Source organism: Lepidochelys kempii, chromosome 10 (assembly GCF_965140265.1).
Source record: "Lepidochelys kempii isolate rLepKem1 chromosome 10, rLepKem1.hap2, whole genome shotgun sequence".
In the NCBI taxonomy this organism is placed as follows: domain Eukaryota; kingdom Metazoa; phylum Chordata; order Testudines; family Cheloniidae; genus Lepidochelys; species Lepidochelys kempii.
Window position 1 is genome coordinate 14,284,293 of NC_133265.1, and position 22,355 is coordinate 14,306,647.

The 22,355-nt window shown below is 39.6% G+C and overlaps 1 protein-coding gene across 1 annotated transcript in view; it reads right to left on the bottom strand.

Annotated features, from left to right (window-relative positions):
- Positions 1-2,039: 2,039 nt before the first annotated feature.
- Positions 2,040-22,355, bottom strand: part of FAM20C (FAM20C golgi associated secretory pathway kinase) — an 81,965-nt gene continuing 61,649 nt past the window's right edge. The window contains exons 5-10 of the mRNA XM_073362099.1: positions 21,503-21,618; positions 11,521-11,701; positions 10,758-10,867; positions 5,245-5,326; positions 4,362-4,421; positions 2,040-3,172 (exon numbers count right to left, since the gene is read on the bottom strand). Of these exons, the coding sequence (XP_073218200.1) occupies positions 2,920-3,172; positions 4,362-4,421; positions 5,245-5,326; positions 10,758-10,867; positions 11,521-11,701; positions 21,503-21,618 (802 nt within the window). The 3' untranslated portion in view covers positions 2,040-2,919. The remainder of the gene's footprint in view (positions 3,173-4,361; positions 4,422-5,244; positions 5,327-10,757; positions 10,868-11,520; positions 11,702-21,502; positions 21,619-22,355) is intronic.

Genomic DNA, 22,355 nt, shown 5'->3' on the forward strand with positions numbered 1-22,355 from the left:
ATAAATAAATCAAAAAGTCAAAACAAGACAAGACAATAATTTGATGAGTTTCCCTCACAGAAGCAGCAAAAGGAAAATTAACACAGGCCAAAATTCTAGTTCCTAGCTTCAGCTCCTACACATTGGTGTGAGCTTCTTGCAAGACATGGACTAAGGAAGTCATCCAAAGCCCATTAAAATTAATTAATAAGAGTCTTTTCATTGATTTCAAGGTGCTTTAGCTCACGTCAGGAGTGCCCTCAATTCCCACTGAAACAAAGCCGAAGGTGCTCAGCAACTTGATGGATTCTAGCTGAGGTATTTGTATGCCCTCTGTTACCAGACCATTTGATTTGAGTATCACAGACTCTGTAATGTACTTATCCTCACAATACCCTTAGGAGGTAGGGTAGTGCTGTTACCTCCATTTGACTGATAAGGAACTAATAGACACTAAATGACCGGCTGAAAAAGAAGGAAGCCTGTCAGGTAGCAGGGAATTGAAACCTGGTCTCCCAAGTCGCAGGCTAGCCACCTGACCATGGGCTAGCCTTTCTTTCATCTAGGCTATTGATGTATGTATCTTAAAAAGGTAATGCTATTCTGAAGGTTAAAGCAGAAGGGAAGCACTTCTGGTTTTTATAAATGTAATAGGTTTGGAAATGAAGCCCCTTCATCCCCACCCCCTTTTTGTTTTTTTTATTTCAAACACAGGAACGCATTTTTTGGGTTAATTACAGAGCTGCAGCATTGTCACACTATGGTCATGCCATATGGTCAAAGTGCAGGGCAGGAAACAGAGAGCAAAGAGTCAGGAGTCTATTGAAATATAGGAATAATGAGTGAATTTTAGTCTAAGATCCCATAGGAAGGCTGTTAATTTAACTTACAGACCAGCAGCGGCTTCATAAAAAATAAACATCCCTCTATAGATTCCCCCTATTATGACTAAGAAATCTTTAAATTGAAGCCCTTAACTGGAGTAGGCTCCTGAGCTACTCCACACTTTCAGGAAGAAGAGACCTACTCTGTTTAGCTATTCCCCAAGGCTAAACTTAACTCTTGAGGTGTACTAAACTTACAAGCTGGAATGAGCTTTTTCAGGACCAGGGGCAGACTTCTGACACAACTGAGCTCCATGTTGGAGAAACCTATCTGAGCTGGGGCAGAGGTGTAACCAGACAGGGCTCTGTAACTGAAATCAGCTCCTTCCCTGTGGAGCGGGCTTTATAGTCTGTTAGTCCCAGGTTCTAGCCAACTGGATTCCTCCGCCTGACTCAAAATGAAGTCTCACCGCTAACAACAAACACTGCAGCTTCTCCTGCTCCTAGGAAAATCCTGCCAATGCACTGTCTACCTCTCTGTTACTTCAGAATAAAGGTAATTAAGAGAAGGAAAGTAATAAAATAACAGTAGTAATAAACCCTGTAGACTACACCCTGTGTTTGCTCTCCTTAGCACTCATTAAAAGATTTGAATACACACAGGTTCAAGGGGAGAGAGTATAGAGCCTTCTGCACCTTGCCCATTGTGGGAATATTGGCATTTTGTGCTTGGGAAGAACAAAGGACTGCTTCCTCGATGCACTCCTAGGCTGGCTGCAAAGGGCAGGCAGGGGGAAGAGGTGGGGATACGGCTCTGTTAAAACTTCTTTACCAGTCTATAGACCTAGCCCAGCACACAAGGGAAAGCAGCTGCACTGTGTCAAAGGGGACTTGGGAAATCAAGGTGCCACAAGTACTCCTGTTCTTTTTTCAAGGAAGCACAGTGGTTCTAGGAGTCATGTTACCTCCCAGAGCTCTTCCTGGGCCAGTAACCAGCTGCATGCGCCTGTATTCAGGGCTATTGCTAAATACCACAATTGCGTGCACAGTAGCAAAGCTGCTGCAGAATTTCAATGTATATTACCCATCTGTTGTCTGCTCTGACACAACCAGCTCTATCTAGAACTGCAAAATGTGATTGCAAATTAAACATGTACTTCCCAAATATTTAGTTAGTGTATACTTTTCCTTTGAAATATATTTGCAATTTAAATGAATCCATGCAGACACTCTGGCTACACATTTGCCATATCTTTATTGCACTTTTACCACATTGCAAACAATTCCACAAAAATGCTGCAAAAGTAAGCCTAGAAGCTGCCGAAAGCAGCTTTTACTCATATATGTATATATTTACACAAAACTATCAAAAGCAAAGTTGGAAAAGTAACAGCCCTACTACGATAGTCTAGAAAGATCAGAGCTGCTACTGTCTGATGGATAAATAGTACAACTTGTCATTTTACATCACTCTGTAAAACCAACATTCAAGTATTCTTGTCAATGCACAGTTATCGAAATCCCCTTCCAGCTAATCACTGTACTTACTATTGTTGTGGCTGTTATTTTTGCTTTTAAAAGTTCACGTGTCTTAACCCTTTAAATGCTGAGTAGTTGAAAAACAAAGCATTCAATTTAAAGTAGGTTCAGTGAATGAGAGCACTTAAAGGGTTAACACAAAATACTAAGTGGACTGTCACCAAGAATAAATTGTGAATCACAAAACTATGCTGTCCCTCTTTTGTTAAATTTGGTAGTAGGTATCTGTGGTTTTCATAGATATACCATATATAAATACAAAATATTAAATAAAGGCCTCCTTTCTATACAAAAAGAGCAGGAGGTGTTTTGCCACCAGACTAGAGTCACCTGTCAGTGACTTCAATATTTTCCAAACCTTTTCATATTCTGATTTAGGAACTATTTAAAAGCATCACATTAGACTTATTTTTGTTAATTAACTAATCCTTCACAGAGTCTACACTTTACCTACTTTGGGAACAATTATATCTCATTTTTGAATTCATTGAATTCACAAAGTTGCATACACAGTCTTTTGCAAGACTTTTTTTTATCTTCTTTACTTAGCTAGTAAAAATGCAGTCATATGATTTCACTACCTTTTGGTTGTAATAGTGTTAACATCAGTGTCAAAGTCATTTTCAACCACATTAACATAACCATCTTTTTCTATACAGTCACTAACAGCTTTCAGAACAATCCGTAGCCTCCTGTCCATTGCCTCTAGGTGTAGCTGATAAAGGATGGGTGCAACCTTATCTTTTAATAAAGATTCCTCCATCAAGTGACTTAGTTTGTATTCCTCCTTGGCTAATAACTGTAATCGTAGATAGGTAGACTTCCTTATTCTAGGAATGAAGGGAAAAGGGTAAATCAATATTTGAGTTTCGCTTTATTACATGTGGCATAAAAGACAGAATTGAAATAACCCTTCTCATGATAACGTGGAAGACACTGACATAAGAAAACATGGTACATATGTAATATGTCAGGCACATATTCTTAACGAGTGGCCAACATTTTCAAAATTCTTTAGTGGTTTCAGGTGGCTCAATTTTTAAATGCCCTCTTGAGATGTATTTAAAAGGCCTGATTTTGAGACAGTGCTGATCACCCACCATCTGAAATCGGAGTCCCCTTTGAAGTTTCTCAGGTTGGGTACCCCAAAATTAAGGCACCCAGTATCATTAGTCACATCTGAAATTCTTGGCCAGTGACATTAAGGATAAAATTTTTCAAAACTCTCTAAGTGAGTTAGGAACCTAATTCCCATTTTTCAAAATTTACTTAGGCCAAAGAGACTCGACAATCACAAAAAGTTGAAGAAATCGGAAGTTTGCGCTGGACGTAACTGAAATAGTTTTGCTGAAAATCTCTTTCTACTGATGCAAATGAGGTATGTACATTAAAAAAAAAAGACTTTGAGTAACATTTCAAAGTGCTTACATGACTTAAGAGCCCAAGTCTCATTTTCAAAAGGGACTTAAGTGCCTAACTGTCTCTAAAATCAGTGGGATTTAGGCTCCTAAGTACCCAAAGAGCATCAGTGCAGAACTTTTTAACAAGAACATACTGCCCATAGCTTTTAAATGAAATTGCATGGAAGACTAAACCCAACATTTAGAGACAATTTCTGTGCCCAATAAACAAGCATTTAAAAAAAAAACCAGAAAACAATTAAGCTGGAAAAACATGCATATGAACTTCTCAGGCAACTACAATACATGGGTAGTGGTGTACAATCTCTATCTGAAAACTCGTCTTCTAGGTCAAGCTCAGCATGGTGCACATCTCGATGGGAAATCCATAGACAGAAAACCTCTTTTGCATCTGTTTTCATCACATTTGACTGCTGTCACTGCCTCAGCTTTGTAAGCACCAATTCAACAAACAGATCGCGTTGGTCAACACTAGATGTCCAACAATACCCAGAGCACCTTAAATGAGTGGTTTATGCAGCACATGGCTCACTCCTGAGCATTTCAGTCCTGCCAGCTGAAAAACAGGGCTCATTACAGATACCAAAATAAGACATACCTGCAGCACTGGGTTAAAGGCACCAATATTGAGAGCTCATCATGGGAATATTTTCCAAACCTATTGAAAAATAAAGGATGAAATGACAAAGGGTATTTCAATGTCTAACCCACAACTGCATCTTTTCATTCCAGAAAATTAAAAACAATCTTTAGGAATATAGGGCCTGATCAGTGAAGGCAATGGGAGTTTTGCCACTGGGCGCATGATCAAGGACTGACAAGATGGGGAGACAATGGTACCAAGTTCCTGAGCTTAGCCCCCCCACCCAAACATCTGTAATTCGGGTCAAATCTGGGTGAAGTGGGAGCGGGTGGGGCCCCAGCGAAAATGTACCCGGGCCTCAAATTTCTCTCAACCGGCCTTTTCAAGCCAAAGAACAAAACAAAGATTGTGTCTTAAATTGATGGGGATTTACTATTCTGGGTGGAAATTGAATGCAGGTAATTATATTACAAGAGCAGAAGAATGGTCTTGTGATTAATGAACAGGACCGAGGCTCAGGATATCCAGGTTCAATCCCACCTGTACCACAGCCTTCCCCTATCAGCTCAGGTAATTCATATAATCTCTCTTGGTCTCAGTTCCCCATCTGTGAAATGGGGATAATAATACTTCCTTTCTCACACTCTTTGTCTGTCTTATCTATTTATATGAAAAGCTCTTCAAGCCGGGACTGTCTCATATCTGTGTTTGTACAGCATCTAATCCTACAGATCGCTGATTTCAGTTAGGGCCTCTAGACACTGCTATAATACTAATAAATAATAATAATTAATAATGTATACATTTAAATATATAAATTATCTCCATAGCTGTGTTGTCATGAAGTTAGTCTGGCCAAAATTATTCCACTGATCAATAAAATTATTAACATATTTACCCTCTTCCATTATCTAAGTGGATAATAAATGTTTCATTTCCAAACTTTTCAAAGGTTTCATAGTGATGTCGATCCATGTTTCCTAGAGAATAATAAATCATAATAATAACAATAGCGATAATAATGATAGAACAAAACAAAATAACAACTCTACACTGTTATTCCTAAATGCAAATTGGCAGATAGTCCAGAAGCTGCTTATTTCAGCCATGATCTGAATATTTCTGACTTTCTTAGTTATCTGTGAAAAATTATTGTAGTTAGTCATTATTAGCTATGAAAAATGCTAAAAGATGTGGCAAATTACAGAAGATATTTTTGTTCAATACTTTTTAGCTTGATTCTATATTATCTTCCAACTGAGGACTTAGCACATTAATTGGGAATGCTTTAATATTTATTTCTTTTGATTTATTAAAAATATCACTATCCTTTCATTTGGGAGCTCTTATATTATTTACAATATACATTCTCATATAACAACAGATGATAAATTTCTCATACCATTTTAAGGGCTAAATTATGGTTTGCCCTGTGAAAGTCACAGCGCATAGTTGCTGTAAAAATCATGATCTGGTTTCGAGGTCCCTCTCTCCTGACAGTCCTATCTCTAGTGCAGGCTACTTCTAGTATTCTGGCTGGCTGGCACATTTATGAGAACGAGGCTTGTCTCCGCCCACTCCCACCCTTGCCTGCCCATTCTCCACCCACATGTGGAAGTAGCAGCTCTACAGAGCCCACTCTCCCCCACATGCTGGAACCCACCACGCATGCAGCCCAAGGGAATAGGAGATTTTTGTGCTCCCTTATTCCCCTGTGCAGGTATATAGGGCAAGCTACAATCTTGCCCTAAATAATTAACCTCCCAGCAAACCCTGTGAAATCTCCAGCATCCTCCTCAGAATTCTTCATCTTCAAAAGGCTTGGAGAAAAGATGAGCTTTTCAACCTGTTTGTGATGAACATATCCAAACTCTGGAGGACCAAGTGAGAGGAAGTGAATTCCCTCACTGAGAATGCCCTGCCAGCTATCCTGTCTCTGTTATAATGAGGGGTCCTGCTCAAGCACCTCAGCTGACCTCAACTTCACAGGGAGACAATCTCTGCAATAACCAAATCCTAAACCAGTAAGACCTTTTACAGTTAAAATCAACACTGACACTCCACCTCCCAGGCAGCCAGTGAGCTCACAAAGCACCAATATTGTATTCTCGTGGTGTGACTCTCTACTCAAGGAGCCTGTGTTTACACTGGGCAAAATGTATCCTGTTAGAAAAGGCATTAACTAACATGACTTAACTCACGTGATGGTAAACATGACTTAGTGTCCAGGATTAACCATGACCAGCTAAACCCAGTGTCCTTATCTATGCTAAGGGTGAAATCATATTTAATGTCGTGCTAGCCAATTTTAGGCTGGTAGGTAAGAGATTGAAGTCCAGGACCTCCATGGTAGCATTCTCTGTTCCAGTTCCACACACAGGGCCAGTCAGACAGGCAGAACTGCAGGGTCTGAGACAATGGTGTAGGGAGGAGGGGTTTAGATTTATTAGGAACTGGGAAAACTTTTGGGAAAGGGATAGCCTGTCCAGGAAGGATGGAACCAGATTGCTGGCACTTAAAATTAAAAAGGTCATAGAGCAGTTTTTAAACTAAGGGCTGGGGGAAAGCTGAGTGGTGCAGAGGAGCACGTGGTTCGGACAGAGGCATCCCTTAGGGGAAGATCTATTAATGGAGATTCTCTATGTCCTAGTAAAGAGGAGAGGATGGATGATGATAAAATACAGGTAGGATCTGATGAGAAACAGTCAAATGAAAAAGAGTCCCATTCAGTTACAATATGTAATGGCAGATAGCTAAAAAGCGACAAGTTTTTGAAGTGCTTATATACAAATGCTAGAAGTGTAAATAATAATATGGGTGAACTAGAGTGCCTCGTATTAAATGAGGATATTGATATAATAGGCATCACAGAAACTTGGTAGAATGAGGATAATCAATGGGCCATAGTAACACCAGGGTACAAAATATATCAGAAGGACAGAACAGGTCATGCTGGTGGGGGAGTGGATCTATATGTGAAAGAAAGTGTAGAATCAAATGAAGTAAAAAGCTTAAATGAACCAAACTGTACCATGGAATCTCTATGGGTAGTAATTTCATGTTCGAATAATAAGAATATAGCAGTAGGGATATATTACAGACCACCTGACTAGGATGGTGATAGTGACTGTGAAATGCTCAGGGAGATTAGAGAAGCTATAAAAATAAAAAACTCAATAATAATGGGGGATTTCAACTATCCCCATATTGTCTGAGTACGTCACCTCAGGACAGGATGCAGAAATAGTTTCTTGACACCTTAAATGACTGCTTCTTGGAGCAGCTAGTCCTGGAACCCAAAAGAGGAGAGGCAATTCTTGATTTAGTCCTAAATGCAGCACAGGATCTGGTCCAAAAAATGAATATAGCTGGACTGCTTGGTAATAGTGACCATAATATAATTAAATTTAACATCCCTGTGGCGGGGAAAACATTACAGCAGCCCAACACTGTAGCATTTAATTTCAGAAAGGGGGACTACACAAAAATGAGGAAGTTAGTTAAACAGAAATTAAACGGTATAGTGCCAAAAGTGAAATCCCTGCAAGCTGCATGGAAACTTTTTAAAGACACCATAATCGAGGCTCAGCTTAAATGTATACCCCAAATTAAAAAACATAGTAAGTGAACCAAAAAAGTGCCACCATGGCTAAACAAGAAAGTAAAAGAAGCGGTGAGAGACAAAAAAAAGCATCCTTTAAAAAGTGGAAGTTAAATCCTAATGAGAAAAATAGAAAGGAGCATAAACTCTGGCAAATGAAATGTAAAAATATAATTAGGAAGGCCAAAAAGAATTTGAAGAACAGTTATCTAAAGACTCAAAAAGTAATAGCAAAATTTTTTTTAAGTACATCAGAAGCAGGAAGTCTTCTAAACAACCAGTGGGGCCCCTGGACAATCGAGATGCTAAAGGAGCACTCAAGGATGATAAGGCCATTGCGGAGAAACCAAATAAATTCTTTGCATTGGTCTTCACGGCTGAGGATGTGAGGGAAATTCCCAAACCTGAGCCATTCTTTTTAGGTGACAAATCTGAGGAACTGTCACAGATTGAGGTGTTACAGAGGAGGTTTTGGAACAAATTGATAAACTAAATAGTAATAAGTCACCAGGACCAGATGGTATTCACCCAAGAGTTCTGAAGGAACTCAAATGTGAAATTGCAGAACTACTAACTGTAGTCTGTAACCTATCATTTAAATCAGCTTCTGTACCAAATGACTGGATGATAGTTAATATGATGCCAATTTTTTAAAGGGTTCCAGAGGTAATCCCGGCAATTACAGGCCGGTAAGCATGACTTCAGTACCAGGCAAACTGGTTGAAACTATAGTGAAGAACAAAATTGTCAGACACAGAGATGAACATAATTTGCTGGGGAAGAGTCAAAATGGTTTTTGTGAAGGGAAATCATGCCTCACCAATGTACTACATACAATTCTTTTAGGGGGTCAACAAGCAGGTGGACAAAGGAGATCCAGTGGATATAGTGTACTTAGATTTTCAGAAATCCTTTGAAAAGGTCCCTCACCAAAGTCTCTTAAGCAAAGTAAGTTGTCATAGAATAAGAGGGAAAGTCCTTTCATGGTTTGGTAACTGGTTTAAAAAATAGGGCACAAGGGTAGGAATAAATTATCAGTTTTCAGAATGGAGAGAGGTAAATAGTGGTGTCCCCCAGGGGCCTGTACAGGAACCAGTTTTATTCAACATATTAATAAATGATCTGGAAAATGGGGTAAACAGTGAGGTGGCAAAATCTGCAGATGATACAAAACTACTCAAGATAGTTAAGTCCCAAGAGACAGTAAAGATCTCCAAAAGGATCTCACAAAACTGGGTGACTGGGCAACAAAATGGCAGATGAAATTCAATGTTGATAAATGCGAAGTAATCCACACTGGAAAACATAATCCCAGCTATACACATAAAATTATGGGGTCTAAATTAGCCGTTACCACTCAAGAAAGAGATCTTGGAGTCATTGTGGATAGTTCTCTGAAAACATCCACTCAATGTGCAGCAGCAGTCAAAAAACAAAACAAAACAACAACAACAAAAAGAACAGCATATTGGGAATCATTAAAAAAAGGGATAGATAATAAGACAGAAAATATCTTATTGCCTCTATATAACTCCATGGTACACCCATATCTTGAATACTGCATGCAGATATGGTTGCCCCATCTCAAAAAAGGTATATTGCAATTGGAAAAGGTTCAGAAAAGGGCAACAAAAATGATTAGGGGTATGGAATGGCTGCCATATGAGGAGCGATTAATAAGACAGCGACTTTTCAGCTTGGAAAAGAGACAACTAAGGGGGATATGATAGCGATCTATAAAATCATGACTGGTGTGGAGAAAGTAAATAAGGAAGTATAACACAAGAACTAGGGCTGAAATTAAATAGGCAGCAGGTTTAAAATAAACAAAAGGAAATATTTTTTCACACAATGCACAACCAGAGGATGTTGTGAAGGCCAAGATTATAACAAGGTTAAAAAAAGAACTAGATAAATTCATGGAGGATAGGTCCATCAACAGCTATTAGCCAGGATGGGCAGGAATGGTGTCCCTAGCCTCTGTTTGCCAGAAGCTGGGAAAGGGCAACAAGGGATGGATCACTTGATGATTACCTGTTTTGTTCATTCCCTCTGGGGCACCTGGCATTGGCTACTGTTGGAAGACAAGATCCTGGGCTAGACGGACCTTTGGTCTGACCCAGTATGGCTGTTCTTATGTTCTTAGTTATGTTACTTAGCATGTTTTCTAACATCTTGCTTGCAGTGGGTAGCTGCAGTCTGTACTGGCTTCAGTTTCCAAGTGGTCTCAAGCTGTAGCCCCATGTTCAGTACATTACAGTAGGCCTAGGATATGTTACTCTTGTCTAGTGTTTGTAAGTATTTATTTTATTTCTGAATGGGTTGCGCATAAAAAAAAATACTGTTTGTGGTGTGTTCTGCATCTTTCCTGCTTGAGAATCAATAGTCCCCTTTTTATCTACCACACCCAATGCACTAGCACACAGGTGTACAAAGATCTACCAATAATGCACAGCCTGGACATGTACATGTAGAAAGCATCCATTACGACGGAGTGAAATTCACTGTAAACTGTATTGCAGAGGCTCGGAATTTCCATGAAGAACATTTTGTGTGACTGTCAAAAAGGACATTAATCATTGTGCTTATTTACAATATAGTTCTAGAAATCTTTGTTCTTTTAATCTGCAGTGATGCAAATATGTCCAAATAAATGTGCAATATTTCACAATTACCCAGGTTGCACATACGAGTATTTGCAATTCTAGGTGTGCATTAGAAAATTGCTGAACTATACAAAACACTGTCTGGAGAACTGGTTCTTACTATAATTAAACATTGCATTTAATTTTAAAAGATCTGAAACATACCCATTAGAAAATCAAAAATTGTCATGTCCATTATATCCAAAATTCTGGTCCCACTGTCATAGGGTGGTGTTTGTTTAACTTCTTCACAATAATCCGGATCAACTTCCCATCTGGAAAAGAGATATTGTTGATCGTTTATATTCGATCTAGAAGTTACTCTGTATCACAAAACCTTTCAGAGATTTAGTTGTACTGCAGTGGGTTAGGATTAGCACATGTACAACCAATTCTACAGGCTGTTTTAAGCAAATCAAATTCTGATAAAGATTGTGTCTGATGAATGAAGGTAAATTTTCTAGAATTTCTAGAAGAATCATGAGTTTGAGGAAAATATCTGGTTCCCAGATCCAAAAATTAGGAGATCAGGTGTGCCTTCTAATAATTACAAAGTCAGATATCTAAACTACTCAACACTTGTTTAGGACTGACTGCTTCGGTACTGGACACAGATACAGGCCTTGATCCTGAAAAGACTTATCCAAGTGCTTGTCTTTAGACATGGGCATAGTCCCACTGAAGCCCATTCAAGGATCAGGTGTTTCTTCCAGATTCTAAATATTTATTTTTTTCCAAGTACATTATTGTCTAGGGGGCCTGATTTAATGCCCACTGAAGGCAATGAAAAAGCTCCCACTGACTTCAGTGGGTTTTGGATTAGACCTCTGCAGAATTTGTGTTTATTTTTTAATTAACCACTGCTTATTTTCTACCCAGCAATACATTAGCTCTGCTGCTGGAAAGCCCTTTGGTCTCCACTACTCACTCTGCTTTCTTGCGTTTATGGTAGGAGCGCCGCCATGGATTTCTCCAGGTTTTCCTTTTAGCTAAAGACAGGTCAGGTAGGAAAGCAGCGAGAGAACCTTCGATCTGATCTGGTTTTCCACAAAGAGCATGCTCGGTTGAGCAGTAGTATGAGCACTCACCATAGAAACAGATGTTGTTTGCTGACAAAGGAAAGGAAACATCAGAAAACTTTCTCTTTTATTAGTGTTTTAGAGTACGGAAAACACATCGAAATACACAAACAACCACAAAAAAATATATGATTCTGACTCAAAGCCCACTGATGGCTGTGGTAGTCTTTCCATGGCCTTCAATGAGCAGTAGGGGCCTGATCCAGTGTCCACTGAAGTCAATGGAGAGATTGCTATTGATTTCAGTGGGTTTGAAGTGGGGCTTGGATCAGGCCCTCTGTGAATATTTCCAATTTATGTATATTCTAATAAAATAAAAAATAGTTTCCTCTACACTTTTCCAACTTCAATATGCCTTTTGAGCAATATGAGTCCCTACAGACACGGACAGTAAGCTCTAGACTTAACATAGTTCCCCCAAATACAGTGCCTGAACATTAGATAATAACCAATATTGCTAAGAGTTTGCTCAGCACTTTCTGGAAATCAGGTCCCTTTGAAATGTCTCAAGTTGGGAACCTAGAAATTAACGTATCCAAAATCAATAGTTACTTTTTAAAATTCTGTCTCATTTCTTCGAACACTGACAGCATTTTTTGGTAGAAGATGTTTTCATTTTACAAGGGAGAATTGTTTGCGATACATACCCAATTTTCCAGGGAATCACAGAGCTAGCTTTGGCAATAGATATGTTAAATTTCCTCTCTGCATGCTGCATTATTCCATTAGCCAACAAACAGAATGCCTCAACAGCAACTTATCATATTTTACAGGGCCTAGTACTTTAAAATCTCACAACTACCATCATATATTTGAATGGTACTAGGAATGCCATAATCCACTTCCCAAGTGAATACACTAGAAGGCTGAAAGATGAGTACTTTATCCCATGAAAGAAACCAGATTATTAGCAAGAAAAGCAGAGTGATGTTCCTATTATTGCTGTTTTACTACAGGGCTTAAAAAATGTACTTGCACAAATGCGTAAAATATAAGTTGTGCAAGATTGTGTCCTTTCCTTACGCTACAGTGCCACGGGGATAAGGAGTAAGAATCTCCACTCTTAGTCCAACTCACAGCAAGGCCACGCAGCATAGCACTGCTGTGCTTGAGTGCTGCTTACAGAGTTGCTGCTCCTGGGGAGCAACTGACTGAAAATGGGGCAGGGATGGGTGAAGCCAGGGTTCAACACGCATCCCTTCACAGGCTGGCTTGCAGAACCTGCTGTCTGCACAGGCAGCTCCATGCTACACCGTAAAGAAGTGTGGCTAGTGACTTTCCCCCTAATGCAATAGGACAGTTCAAGGTCTCTGAGGCCAAATTCCTCCTGGAGCTTGCTTTGGGGTGGTGCAGCTCTGCATAACCATTTCATTGGAGCTTCATGCTAATGGCATGATCTAACCCTGTAGCAAAATAAAGCATCCAAAGTGGAAACAGAATAGTGTGTGTACATAAGGTAGGTGATACAGGAGAAAGAGTAGGGAGGAAGAATGGTCCTTGACAGAACAGTGTTAGCATATTGCATGTTTAAAGAGGACACTCCCTCAGACAGATGTAGAAGCTTCAATAATGCTGTTGTGTCCTTTTACAAAGTAAGGCTGAACATACTTTTAAATTCAGGAGACTATGAAAGTGCAGTAAAACTCGTGATGATGCCATTACTGATTGGAATTGCTCAGGTCTATTATTTAGAAGACAGACTGATTACCATGAAATTGTCTCAAACAATCAGAGTACAGGGTTGATGGATTATTACTTAACAGTTTTTCCTAGTTATTCATTTCCATACATTTTGGTTGTGGGCATCTGAATTGTGCATTATATGGTTATAATTCAGTGGTCACATATCATGCAAATCCCTGTACTCTGATAGGCTGGCAGTTATTATTAGTCAATGAGGGTATAAGAACAATTATATCATGTCCTCAATGTTTACTTACATTGGCTAAGTCCCTTCTGATTTTGTTCCGAAACACAATGCAAACAAATATATATTACATTTATCTTGAGGGCAAGAGCCTTTTTGATAAGTAGAAAGAGAGAGAGAGAGAGAGAGACAAAAAAACAGTAAAAGAAAAAATGAAGAGCTGAAATGATAATAGGAGGAAAAGAAGAGCCAAAAAGATATTTTTGAACTTGAAATAATAATAATAAAAATCTTATGGCAATTTGAGCACCCTCCCTTTAAAAAAAAAAGTTTTTCCTTTCATTTAAAATGTGAGCATTGCCTTAACAATTTCAGGATAAGAATAATAACTTCAGAAGATTTCCCGTAACTCGGAAATAACCACATCCTTGGCTGATAAACCCCTTGGGTTGATTATTTCCTATAATCACCTCAGCCTTCAGTCTTGTTGCGTGTTCAACAAAGGATATGATTAATAGGTTTCAAACAGGAATAACACTCAATTTATCCTTTAAATAACTTGAAACAGTCCTGTAATTCCTATTGAAACACTGGCACCTTTGGAAAATATCTTTCATATTGCATAGGAATACAGCTTTATCTATCTATCTATCTAATCTACAATTTAGCTTAAAATAAACTACTATAGGACTCCACCATCTAAAATGTGAAGGGGGTTTTATTTCCTCTCTTAAGGCTCTCCTCCAAACAGCCACTGTAGCGCTAGTCTGGCTGCAGTTTTCCACAAAGCTACACATGCACTGAAGTTTTTTAGCTTTGCCTTTGATCACAACTGTTAAATCAGGAGGGTTTCATGCCTCCATCTGAACTTTTTTCATAATACATAATGAAAGGGGGATGTGGTCTGAACATTGGCTGAATGCTATGGTAAGCTGCAGTTTACTAGGAAACTGGATTATCGCATTGTACTAGGCAGTGGTACTATTGGCTAATAACTCCAGAGAAAAAAACATTTGAGATTATGCCTTTGAAAGAATTTAATCTAGACAAACTATTGCAATGCTAAACACAAAAGATGATCTGCACAAAAGCACACACAGGATCAGATTGTGATCCTTGCTGCAGGATAAAATAGGGGAGTGAGGGGACGTAAAGAGACTGCCTGCATTCCTCCAAGCTTCCTACTTCCTGAAGGGGGCAGTGCAGTGGGAAGAACAGCCACTCTCTAGCTACTACTCCCCATCCTGTACTGATGGGCATGGAGTGGGGAGGGCAGGAGCAGGGAATGGGCAGAGCCTTGGCACAACTTATTTCCCCCATGGAAAGTCAAAATTGGGTCCATGCTCTCAGGGGTGGTGCTAGGCATAAGCAGACGAAGGGTATGTCTACACTACCCGCTGGATCGGTGGGCAGCGATCAATCCAGTGGGGATCTATTTATCGTGTCTAGTCTAGACGTGATAAATCAACCCCCGAGTGCTCTCCATTCGACTCCTGTACTCCACCAGGCGGAGTCGATGGGGGAGCGGCAGCAGTCGACTCACCGCAGTGAAGACACCGCGGTAAGTCGATCTAAGTACTTCAACTTCAGCTACGTTATTCACGTAGCTGAAGTTGCATAACTTACATAGATTCCGCCCCCCCCCCACCCCAGTGTAAGGCTAAGCAACTGCTTAGACCAGGGCTAAGCAACTGCTTAGGGTCCCAAGCAGATTAAGTGGGCCCTGCTGAAGTACTACCCCCCAAATACCCTTCATCTTATTTAATGGGGACTTTTAAACAAGTGTATTCATGTGTGTTGTGTTGGTATATTTATTCGTTTGAGGAAATAATACAATTAGTGTTTTAGGGGGAGGAGTAAGGGCCCTCCAGAAAGACTCCTGCTTAGGGACCCCAATGGCCTAGCACCACCTCTGTGTCTGCTCCTGGGTCAGCACAACTGTGTGTTGCCCCATACGTGGGGCAGATTGTAAGATTGCCATCTAGCCCACATGTTTTTATTTAGTCAAGTGTCAGCATTGCCTGTTCATTTGCTGATGTGGATAATCCACTGATATTTGTCTTGATAGTTTAAGATACTTTCTCTATCAAATCTACATGAATCTGCTTACACCCCGGAGGGAGAAAACTTACCATCCGCTATCCTGAACCATAACTGTTTTGTAAAGAGCAAAAGACACAACAATGACACTCATCTGCTGTCATATCCGCTGTACATTTGACCTTTTTTTTTAGAAAGGAATGACATGAAATACCACACTTTGTACTGCAGGATGAATGACTTGGAATTAACTGAATGCAGTCAGCAGCTTTCCATATTTTTAGTACAAACAACCGGGAATAATAATTTGGCATTCATCATGTAGTTGTAGCTAAATAAATCCACAGCAAAGTTTATGGCATATCACCACAGTCACATCAACCGCTGCATGGGATGACAGAGCTAACATGATACATGCTGGCTGCATTGTGCTTTCCAATCAATCATTGTTCTTATTGGGGCATATCCAGCTATTGATTTTTACACAGAACTCCCAGTGACTTCAATGGTCATCCCACACATTGAAGGATGGCCGGATCTTTCCTGTTGTTAGGACAACGGATCTGAAGCAAAACCCACAAGAGTATTTCTTGGTGATAAACTACAGTCAATAACAAGGCCTTTTCTGCCCCCAATTGCACGCTCTGTTGGCCCAGACTTGTGGCCCAGGGTCCCATTGGCTTCAATAGTCTTGCGCAGGGGACTGCAGGATTCTGGCACCGTAGCTCACATTTTAGCATCATTGGAATGATAGAATTGCGTTGTGCAAATCTCTTATGAATGGGCATTTTGCCATTAAAAATATTTCTACCCCTTCCTGCATGCAGGGATTGCGGCAAGGTAGATTGTAATATTATGGTTGTAATATTATTGTAATATTAGGGTTGTAATATTAAGATTGTAATATTATACTCTCTGAATAGCATTCTTCAAAAGGATTTCTGAAAAAAAAATTCAAAAACACGGATGCTGAATATTTGTAATAATCCACAACTCCCATTAAGATTAATTCAAATAGTTTTTTTAAAAGTCCATTTAAAAATAAGGTAGATCATCTGCATTCCCACATGACACATTTATGGACAAATCCCACCTTCCTATGCTTATATAAGACTTTAACAGGAGCCCCGTGTGAGGACCAACGGCAGTATTTGGTTGTTTAATATATTGTGTGGGGATGCAGCCAAAGGGGGAGCACAACACATCTGCAAAGGATGCAACCCTGGTGCAAGCTGCTTGCACTCTCCTAGTGCAAAGGGTGGCGGGGTGCATCAGCACTATCGGCAGCATTGGCATCCTGGAAAGGGAGGGGATGTTTCAGATGGGTGGTTGCACTGAAATATTTCTTCTGTGTCTTGTATCAATGTGTTAACTTCCATTTCATTAAATAAAGAACATGAGCAGGAACATTTTGAGGGGCCCAAAATGATATTGCAATACATTTGTCCTATACTTAAGGCATTAAGGCAATGTCCTATACTTAAGGCAATACTCAAGTTGCAGTGGGGGAGGTTTAGGTTGGATATTAGGAAAAACTTTTTCACTAGGAGGGTGGTGAAACTCTGGAATGCGTTACCTAGGGAGGTGGTAGAATCTCCTTCCTTAGAAGTTTTTAAGGTCAGGCTTGACAAAGCCCTGGCTGGGATGATTTAATTGGGGATTGGTCCTGCTTTTGAGCAGGGGGTTGGACTAGATGACCTCCTGAGGTCCCTTCCAACCCTGATATTCTATGATTCTATGATTTGAATATGAATTGACAAGATTTGTGGGTTTTGACAAAATGCCTTGTAATCATAATCAAGTGATCGAAAAATAGGAGTATCAAGGCTCAGCCTGATTATTACAATTAAAATTCAAAATGTATCTGTGCATCTATCCATCCATCTTGTGGCTTTCATAATGTTAGCGGAACAATAATTCTGCTCAGGTAGAAAAGGAATTTCAAAATGCTTTACAATCAAATGACTTGGCAGTACCTTTAGTTCACTGAAAGTAGTGTTACTTTTAATACTGTGCATTTAGCAATACCCTTGCAATCAAAAGTCTAGAAAGAGGATATAATCCTGAATGTTTACTACAGCAGTACATGAAAAGATCTTTAATCTACCTGCTCAGAATAATAACAGACTCAGATTTGCTATTGTTGGTTGGAAAAAAAACCATCCACAATCCCCTGGAATTGGTTACTCTGAATGAAAGCGTTAATGCTTACTAGAACTAAAACGATGGCTGACATTAATATGTCTCTTTTTGCTACCTGAAGAAGAGTTCTCTGTAAGCTTGAAATCATGTCTCTCTCACCAACAGAAGCGGGTCCAGTCAAAGCTATTACCTCATTCACCTTCTCCCTTTTGCTAGTAAGTTACTATTCCTTTGTAAGAGTACTAGAGTTTCCATAGCTTCCCCTGCTGCAAAGGATGTAAAATTAATTTAAATGATTACTCGTCTATTTCCATGTCTCATGATCAGACCAAACTGCTTGCAAGTGCACTTTTTCTGCAATGTGCTTTCTCTTGGAATGCAGTATTGACTGACCCTATTGCTGTCCAGTTTCAGGGTTTTACATTTCTCCGCATAAGAATGAATGCTTCCCTGATGTGTAGTTCCAAACAAGAGCTGTCTGGAAGTTATTGGCATAGAAGGGCCAGATAGCCCTGTCCCATGGGACAACACTCGGAGGTGGCCTCGGGCACGGAAACTCTGTTCCATTGCCAGGATGAGGTTTGCACACTCCACACATCATAGAACAAGCTGAGGATTTGGCCCTAACACCTCTTGGAGTGATCATTAGATGCACAAGACCATTTGAGGCTCTGTGCCTCTCTCCACACCCCTACAGCTTGCTGGAAGTGTGGGTCCATTGGATCCCTGCAGCCAGGGATTCCCCTTTAAGGGGTAGTTTCCTAGTCTAGTGGGGACTCCGTGCAAAATGAATGCCACTTACTGCTGCATTGACTTTAAGGGGTGTATGTGCGGGGGAGTTATGTTTATGGAGGAGACACTGTGTCTCCACAGCCCTTAACTCTCCGCATGCACTGGGATAGAGCTGCAGAGACAACATACATTCAGCTACAGGGGGAATCCCATGGAGATCTTGAGAGCTCAATGTGACACAGAGATGTGAAGTATTCCGTGGTTTCTTATTATGTTCGTATTACATGTACTAAATCTAGTCAGTTTAGCACAAAATGCGGCAGAGGAGAAACTTCTAGAGGCAAATCAACCTGTGCCCTGAGAATAGGGGAATTTCTAACTGGGCAAGCTGAGAGCTGTCTTTGATATGATCAGATGTTTCACCACATCATATATCCTGCAGCAGGGGTATATCAGAGCTATAGAGACTCCTTCAACTACTGGGCTGAGGTAGCCCTGGCTGATATCTGAGGCTTCCCACTTGTGAAGCTAGCACTGAAATCAGTGGGATCCTTTCAAATGCGCTATTTAATCTGCTATTTGGGCTTGTGTTAGGTCCCTGGATTTGTCCAGTAGTGCTTAATTTAGGACCTTTATTACTTCTGAACCCCACATTAATTAATTAATGCCATTTAAGGTCAGTATGAGATACAAGATGCAGGCTGTTCTCACAGTAATGTGAGTCTGGCTAATTAAACTAAGGATTTGCAGAGAATGGCTTTGCAATTCACTAACATGCTATAAGGAATGTATATTGATTTAGAAAATCTATAATGCAAAAACACACAAGTTAAGCATTTTATTCTCCAGCAAAGCCTGAGTCATGGTTAATAAAATATTTTAATTGCGTTTATCTGAATCACATAAACAGAGGTGGATAAAGGATTATGCTTGGACCTTCCTTTGAATGTCTAAAATTGTATCATGATGAGATAAAGAACTTTATCTTAACTCGCAGTCTTTTCTCTGGAATTCGTTGCTTCAGTTGCTTTAAACTGTTCAGATATTTTAGCATTGTTTTATGATTCTACTTTCAGAAATCACACAAGGTTTCCCTTAAAACCTTGATATGTAAATTGGAAAAAACAAAGGACCATACCCTTCCAAATCTTGCTCACAAGCATGGGAATACAGTGGTTAACATTTCAAGTGAGCAAAACAAACTACATTAATTTAACATTACCCACCAGATTTTCAGCCTAAATTTTATCTCTAAATTTTGCTCACAGTATTTGCATCCATAATTGATTGCAGTGATCATATTTTGTGCATGAAAATTCACATTTGTCACTCAAGTGCTTGACTGGATTACCCAGATTCCTGTGTGTGTACACAAAGTGGGTGCATACCTTGTTTTGTGAGCATGGTTAATTAGTTGTATATGTAAAAATGGGCACTCAAAACTTGAGGGCAGATTTAACTTTTTGCAGTTATGCAATTTATTTTCCAAGTGAAGTTACTGCTATAAATTACAGCATGTTAAAAATGTGCATATAACAATGCTGTAAATATATCATGATCTCAAAATGTAGACATCACTAATGACTCCATAGGTGATTTTATGTGCACAAGTGTGACACACACAATAAATAGCTATTTTTGTAATGAAAACCCAAAATGGAGGGTTATGGTTTTCATCTGATGCAGGCATGTAACGATTATGTTCATGGAAATTGAGGGGAAGGATTCTCTTGTGATTAAGATTTTGGACTGGGACTCAAGGAATCTGGGGTCAATTCTCAGCTCTGTCAGAGATTTCCTGAATGACCCAGTCACATAGACCCAAATTCAAATCACATAGACCCAACTCAGGAAAACACTTAAGCACACTGCACATCGTGTAACATCATTTAATAGTAAAGTCAATGGGAATTAAGCACATCCTTTTTACTCTGTGTTTGCATAGGGAGTAGCCTATGGGGTGTGTGGATTATTGAACTCTTAAGAATGAGCCTTTGAAAATTCAGATGTTGCATTTTATGAGGCTACTAGAGCTGGGCAAATACTGAATAAAGCATTCAGGATCATACTGTGAATAACACCCACAAATTCGCTGCTATGATGTTCACAACCCCTTTTATTGGCTATCCTCAATGTGCAATTTTATTATTTACAAGAATGTTTACAGAGGTTAATATTCTCCCTGGTCCAGAGGGCCAGAACAAGGGCTATGCACCAGTTAGGTCACAGTTAAACCCTATTCTGAGGATATAAATGGGACTTACATGCTGCATAGGCCTTGTGGTAGCCTTTGGAACACAGCTGATTTCCATCTGGAAGGAGTATCCTTCATACATATTGCTCAAGTGTCACACTGCCTTGTTATTGATACCGATGTAAATATGTGTCCATGAGAATGTTTGGGACTGAGATGATTTATTCAGTTCCCCTCCCATATATAAAAGTTTCAGCCATCCAATCAGGGAGCAGAAACAATAGTATGTAACCTATAGCGATGATCAGTCATATAGCATAAATAGTAAATGTGCTAAGTGTTAGTTGTTTTGAATAATCTGCAAGTAACTGATGAAAATGCTTTACATAAAACACTTGTTGAATAATTTTCATTAACAAACAAATACACACAAATCAAACTCATTGGATTATTTGTGAATGGCAAAAGGGAGAATGTGGATGAGGTCATATCTTTTACTGGACTAACTTCTCTTGGCGAAGGGGAAGGAAGCAGAGACCTGAAGAAGAGCTCTGTATAGCTTGCAAGGTTGACCCGTCCACCAACAGAAGTTGGTCCAATAACAGATATTACATCACCCACCCTGTGTCTTTCATATTCTGGGATCAGCTCCGCTACAACAATACTGAAAAAAGGGACTCAGTTCAATACAGTATATTGTTTGCTGTCAATAGAGCATGACCTGATCCAACAGCTCCCCTGATAAACCATATTTGTTTTTATTTAAAGGTATATAAAAAGAGACCTTATATTACAATTAAACAATAGGTGTCTCCCTTGTGACGTAAGAAGAGGGCAATGTAATGCATAAAACTACCTGGTGAAATGAAAAATGTCCTCCACAGTTTCTTGTCACGAGTAACATCCCTAATTTCTCTGGTCATATTAACCAATCTACCTGCAACAGGTGGAACGCGACGAAAATCTAGGATCCTGGAAGTGAAATAAAAGGGGAAGTTTACTTTTAAGATTCTTTAAACAACAACAACAACAACAAAACCTCTGATAATTCCTGCCTCTAAAAACGTAATTGTGATGCAAACTAAAGAGGTACATTATACCCAGAAGGCACCATCTAAATTTTTCTGTGGCCTTCATATTTCAAAGACCCTCATCAAGTTTAAACCAGATCATCCATGGTGTATAGTATACATGCTCAAGATGTAATGTTAAACGTTCATTGTTATGAGTCCCGATTTAGCCTTATTGTATAAAGGATAAGAACGGCCATACTGGGTCAGACCAAAGGTCCATCTAGCCCAGTATCCTGTCTTCTGACAGTGGCCAATGCCAGGTGCTTCAGAGGGAATTAACAGAACTGATAATCATCAAGTGATCCAAGCAGAATCACTTTATGATTAAAAGCAAGAGGATACAATGTTTCATTAAAAAATTAAGCAATGTAATATCCTAGAAATCTAAGATACAAGAGACCTGTTTGTTAGTCCAGTCCAACTCCTCACCAATGCAGAATTGTTCTCTAAAGGACGTTATCCATTGCTTTTTCACTCATGTTTTGAGTGAATCTAGACACGGGGTTCCAATGTCTTCCATTGGTAACCTATTACCCTCATTCCAGGATATCCAGAGAGGCCCAAAAGGCCCCAATCTAACCCTTGTCTGGGTAGCCCTAACGGCCCCAAACCTAACCCTAAGTGGAGAGCCCTAGG